Here is a 5,906-nt window from a genome sequence, read left to right on the forward strand (position 1 = left end):
CCTAAACCCTAAACCGTTTGAAACCATGGGGCCTACTAAATTATAAACAATAAACCCTTAGGAATAATAAACCCTAAACCCTAACCCGTGTCAGCTGCTAAGTGGCTGCTACAAGTTAGGGTTTAGGCTTTAGGGTTTAGGGTTTAGGGTTTGCAGAAGCGGGGATGTCTGCGGGTTTGCAGGTGACGGTAATTGTTGTCTGGGTGGCGCGATAGCAGCACTCACTGCTGCTGCTGCTGCTGTTGCTGCTGCTGCTGCTGCTGCTGGATGCAGCAGGAGCAGCAAAAGAAAAACAGTACTAGCAGCAACAACAGCAGCAGCAACAAGATGCAGTGATTTAGGCGGAGAGCTTCGGCGGCAACCGAAGCTGCTGAGCCATAGGGAATGGGGGGTTAGGGTTTAGGGTTTAGGGTTTGGGGTGTACGGTGAGGTAGGCGAGGGCTGCTGCTGCTGCACCCCACAGGTCTGCCTTGACGAGTTGGCCGTCTAGCAGCAAATGCTGCAGCAGCAGCAGCAGCGGCAGCGTTCTGTTGCTGCAGCAAAACAACCCTAGAATATCTGAGTCCCCTGTGGGGTTTATATAACTCCATAGAAACAAAACAAAAGAAAAAAAGCATTGCTGCTGCTGCGCTGCTGGCAGCAAACCTAGCCCTGTTAAGGTGTACGTACACCCTGCGCCTAACCCCAACAAATTTATAAAACGCTTCGTACCGCTGTTGCTGCTGCTGCTGCTGCTGTTGTTGTTGTTGCTGCTGCTGCTGAGGTCACGTTGGCCCCTCTTTTCGCTCTCGCTGCTGCTGCTGAGGTCAGGTTGGCCCCTCTTTTCGCTCTCGCTGCTGCTGCTGCTGCTGCTGCCGTTGCTGCTGCTGCTGCTGCTGCTGCTGTTGCTCCTGCTGCTGCAGTATCTCTCTAGCAGCGGAAAGTAGGTGTAAGCAAAAGAGAGAGACAGAGCAGCAGAAAGAGACAGTTCGCCAACGAAGAAGAGAGGAGACAAGAACCTCCAGAGCTGTTTTTCTTTTGTTGCTTTAGTTAAATTAAAGTAAAATAAAGAAGCAGGTAAAGGACAGCCTGCTGCTGCTGCTGCTGTTGCTGCTGCACAGCTGCATGCACATAGCAGCAAATACATACGACTCACGGGGGGGAGACTCAACACCCACTGACGCCAGAAAGCAGCAGCAGCAGACTCGAAATGCGGCCTGCTGCTGCTGCTGCTGCTGCTGCTGAAGCCAAGGAGACGCAGCAGCTCTTCCCTGCCGTGCTGCAGCACCCCCCGCCTCCTCTTGCTGCTGCTGCTGCTGCTGTCTGCTGCTTCAAACTGCAGATCATCAAACCCCTGAAATGCAAACGGTGGGAGGCGACCGCGTCGAGTCAGAAAACTTTGCTGTCGCTGCTGCTGCTGCTGCTGCTGCTGTTGCTGCTGCTGCTGGCAGGTCGAGGGTCGCAGACAAGATTGTCTTAGACCTTTTGCAGCAGAAAGAAGAGAATAGTTGCTGCTGCTGTTGCTGCTGCTGCTGCTGCTGCTGCTGCCGCTGCCGCTTAGCACGATCTCGCGGCAGGCAGCATGCAACAGCTGCTGCTGATGCTGCTGCAGCAGCAGCAGCAGTAGCAGCAGCAGAGGAAGCAGCAGGGCCTGCTGCCTTGATCTAACCTTTAGCCCCCCCATCAATAACAGCTGCAGCGGCACCTACTGCGAAGCAAACATGCTGCTGAAGTTGCTGCAGCAGCAGCAGCAGCTGCTGCGTCTGCTGTTGCAGCAACAGCAGCAGCAGCTGCTGCTGCTGTTGCTGCTGCTGTCGTTGTCTTCGCGATAATGCTGCACGTAGAACTACTGCCACCTTTGCTGCTGCAAGTGCTGCCGACACAGTCTTGTCTTGTTGAGCAAAACCCTAAACCCTAAACCCTAAACCCTAAACCCTAAACCCTCACGAGTTATCCTCGTGGCAGTGATGTCTAGGAAGCGAAAGGACTCAATAGAAACCCTAAACCCTAAACCCTAAACCCTAGGCGAGACGAAGCACACAGGCAAGCTGCCAAACCCTAACATCGACCCCACAGGATCGGGCAGGGCGGCCTTCCACACTAAACCCCAAACCCTAAACCCTAAACCCTAAAATTGATGCCACTATTTAAGCTTTTTTAGGTTTAAAGATGAACGTTCGGTTGTTCGGTATTTGCGGTTTGACTAGGGTTTAGGGTTTAGGGTTTACTAGGGTTTAGACGCGCTGTCGGCGCAGCCAATCCAGCTGTGGTCCGCAGCCCCAAACCCTAAACCCTAAACCCTAAACCCTAAACCCTAAACCCTAAACACTAATTTTGCAACTGCTTGTTCTTTCCAGATATACAGAAAAACTCAAACCTCAACATCACAGCTAAACCCTAAACCCTCATCGTAAGCGGCTGGCCGCGTTCGACAGCTGTAGAGAAAAACCCCAGCTAAACCCTAAACCCTAAACCCTAAACCCTAAACCCTAAACCCCTAACCCATAGTAATCAGCTTTAGACGAAGCCCGCACCCAAACCCTAAACCCTAAACAAGGGCTGCATATAACTCTAAACCCTAAACCCTACCACTAAACCCTCAATCGCTGAGGCGCCCCTCAAACTGTACAGCGCCACCTTGCAATCAGCAGCAGCAACAGCAGCAGCTGCTGCGGCAACAGCAGCAGCAGCAATTGCTGCTGCAGCAAAGGCAGTATCATCAGCAGCAACCCCTGCTGCAGCAACAGCAGCAGCATCACCAGTAAGAGCTCCCCGCTGACAAGGGTTAAAGAAAACAAATTTGTTATAAAGAAAACAAGAAAAGCCTAACCCCTAGGGTTTAGGGTTTTAGGGTTTTACTATCGGATTAGGGTTTAAACCCAAGCAGTGAAACTGCAGGCCAACGGGTATAATAAACCCTAAACCCTAGAACCTAAACCCTAAATAAACCCTAAACCCTATCAAACGGGGGTTGCTTGTCGCTGCCGCTGACCACCCCTTGGTGCGCGAACCTTGCATTGCGAAGCTGCTAGGGTTTAGGGTTTAGGGTTTAGGGTTTAGAGTTCATCCTTGGCTGATGCCTTCGGCGGCACCCACTTCTTCGCTTCTTTGAGGGTTTTCAATTTCGGCAAATCAGAGACGGGGGCGCGCCCTGCAAGAAGCTGCTGCAGGAAGGAGTTGATGCTCTCCTGCAGCAGCAAAACCCTAAACCCTAAACCCTAAACCCTAAACCCTAAATCCTAACATAGTCTTTACAACCCCACAACAACACCCAAACCCTGCTCTTAGCGTCGTTCGTACCCCGTCTGCTACCCGTAAGGCAGACACCCCCCAACCCTAAACCCTAAACCCTAAACCCTAAACCCTAAACCCTTACCCGGGTGAAGTTGCCTCTATGAACTGAAAACTTTCCCCTCGCCAAATGCACGGCGACAACCGCCGGCCAACCGAAAGCCAAATGCAGCTGCTCCTCTAAATCGAAGTTATCACCGCCTGTACACCACAAACCCTAAACCCTAAACCCTAAACCCTAAACCCTAAACCCTAATTTTGTGCATAAACCCTGAGCCAAGAAAACCCAATTGCATGCGTGCGTTTCCCCTGTCGCGTTTTCTCCCGCTCGTTGCACGTCCCTCCCAGCCCCCCAAACCCTAAACCCTAAACCCTAAACCCTAAACCCTAAACCCTAAAGCCTAAAGCTTACCTTGGAGCCAAAGGAACTTGACAGGCACCGTTACAGAGGCCTTGACTACCTGGTTGAGGGTTTGTAAGTAATTTTTTCGCCCTTCTTCACCGCTGTCTAAAACATCAGGCAGAAAAGCTAAGATGCACAACGTCTCCCCGCACTCACTTCTAAACTGCTCTTCGTTCAGCAGCTGGTCTGCTTCTGCCTTTGCACTGAACACAAACCACAAACCCTAAACCCTAAACCCTAAACTCTAGGGGCAAAAACCCTAGACAATAAACCCTAAACCCTAAAACACCAAACCACAGCCGTCCGACCGACCCAAGTTATGAGGGGCCTTGCAGCCTTTCCTAGCATTCCACGCCCCACCTAAACCCTAAACCCTAAACCCTAAACCCTAAACCCTAAACCCTAAGCCCTAAACCCTCACCCATAGAACTCCATAGCGAACTTAACGATTTCATCGGCTGTCCGCTGGCCTTCGTAATCTTTCACCATTGCAGTTGACTTCGGGCCCGCAGGGAAAAGTTTCAAGGTAGGGAAAGCCTGAACCCAAACCCTAAACCCTAAACCCTAAACCCTAAACCCTAAACCATAGCTATTATATATGTCTAGGCTGGCGGGTATTTTAGAGGTGTGTCGGTTTGTTTGTTTCGCGCTGAATGGTTTATTGTTCGGTGTTTGCATGTTGTGGTTTCCGGGCTCATTAGGGTTTAGGGTTTAGGGTTTAGGGTTTGGACCTGAATGCCGAACTTGGAAGCCAGCATCTGCTCGCTCGTGCTGTCGACCTTAGCTACTTTTACTTTGCCTTTCAGCTGTACAGACACCTCATCCCATATGGGGGCTAAGGCTTTGCAGTGTCCGCACCAAGGGGCATAGAACTCCACGAACCTGCTCGCAAACCCTAAACCCTAAACCCTAAACCCTAAACCCTAGGGAGCGCTCGAGATGGAGCAGCGCGACCGAACTACACAAAATGCATACATAGAATTTATAGTTCAATTCAATAGTACAATTTAGCCCTAAACCCTAAACCCTAAACCCTAAACCCTAAACCCTAAACCCTACCAAACGTTGTCTTCGTCCTGCATAACCATCTTCTCAAAGTTGGTGTCTTTCAGCTCAATTACCTCCGAAGGGCCGCTGCTCTTAGGCTTGCTGCTGCTGCTGCTGCTGCTGCTGCTCTTGCTGCTGCTCTTCCCGCTGCCTGAATCGATCTTTCCTGCGCATCCAAAACCCTAAACCCTAAACCCTAAACCCTAAACCCTAGAAGTTGATTATGGCACCCAAGAAAGGCAGAAGAAGCGTATTTCTGCTGCAAGCAGCATGAAGAGTTCGCGTTCCGGGTTAGGGTTTAAGGCTGCGCATTAGGGTTTAGGGTTTAGGGCTGCTCATTAGGGTTTAGGGTTTAGGGTTTACCTGCTAGTCTTGCTCTCGCTAACTTGCCGATGTGCATCACAGTAAACTCCAACACAGAACTCGCGTCTCTATTACCTTCATATTTAAACGTCTTGGGCTTACTTCCTCCTAAACCCAACAAACCCTAAACCCTAAACCCTAAACCCTAAACCCGAAACCCTTAAGGCCCAAAGGCATCCCTGAATCGAGTATCTCCCATGCGCCTCATTAAAACCGTGTGGCTAATTAAATAGGGTTTAGGGTTCGTCTGCGCGGTGGTTTAGGAGTTGCTTGCTTGAGGGTTCAGCTAGGGTTTAGGGTTTAGGGTTATATATATATATATACTCTTTGCCTGAGGGTTTAGGGTTTGCTACATCAAGGGTTTAGGTAGTAGGGTTTGTTCGCTGGAGTGTGTTTGGTTGAGAAAGAGTTGTCTGCCTGAGGGTTTAGGGTTTAGGGTTTACCTCTGCCGACCACAATCATTACAGTCGGAAACCCTGAAACCCCGAACTCCTGCATTAGGGTTTCATCATTAACAGCAACAACATCAGCTAAACCCCTCAACGCCTTTGCTGCTTTTTCAAACTCAGGTGCAAACCGCTGGCAGTGCCCACACCTGCACGCAAACCCTAAACCCTAAACCCTAAACCCTAAACCCTAAACCCTAAACCCTGGGCGGTGGGGTAGCACACGTGCTTGGACATATAGATGCAAATTAACGAAGTTCAGGCTCTTTTTAATGAAACCCCAAAACCCCAGACACGTTCGTGCTATTCATACCCATTGAGGGTTTAGGGTTTAGGGTTTAGGGTTTAGGCGTACCAGTCTGCATAGAACTCCACCA

At 50.4% G+C, this 5,906-nt stretch overlaps 2 protein-coding genes across 2 annotated transcripts; both read right to left on the reverse strand.

Moving 5' to 3' along the window:
- Nucleotides 1-406: 406 nt before the first annotated feature.
- Nucleotides 407-1,663, reverse strand: EAH_00060340 (hypothetical protein; the record flags this gene model as incomplete). The annotated part of the gene is made up of 1 exon (XM_013393485.1): nt 407-1,663. One exon carries the CDS (start codon nt 1,661-1,663, stop codon nt 407-409), a length of 1,257 nt encoding a protein of 418 aa, XP_013248939.1.
- Nucleotides 1,664-3,035: 1,372 nt separating this feature from the next.
- EAH_00060350 (thioredoxin, putative) lies at nt 3,036-5,840 on the reverse strand (the record flags this gene model as incomplete). The annotated part of the gene is made up of 9 exons (XM_013393486.1): nt 3,036-3,167; nt 3,356-3,471; nt 3,683-3,876; nt 4,095-4,210; nt 4,405-4,555; nt 4,733-4,886; nt 5,084-5,191; nt 5,527-5,678; nt 5,824-5,840. 9 exons carry the CDS (start codon nt 5,838-5,840, stop codon nt 3,036-3,038), a joined length of 1,140 nt encoding a protein of 379 aa, XP_013248940.1.
- Between the last annotated feature and the right edge of the window lie 66 nt (nt 5,841-5,906).

This window comes from Eimeria acervulina, genomic scaffold (assembly GCF_000499425.1).
Source record: "Eimeria acervulina Houghton genomic scaffold, Eah_scaff1496, whole genome shotgun sequence".
Classification (NCBI taxonomy): Eukaryota; Apicomplexa; class Conoidasida; order Eucoccidiorida; family Eimeriidae; genus Eimeria; species Eimeria acervulina.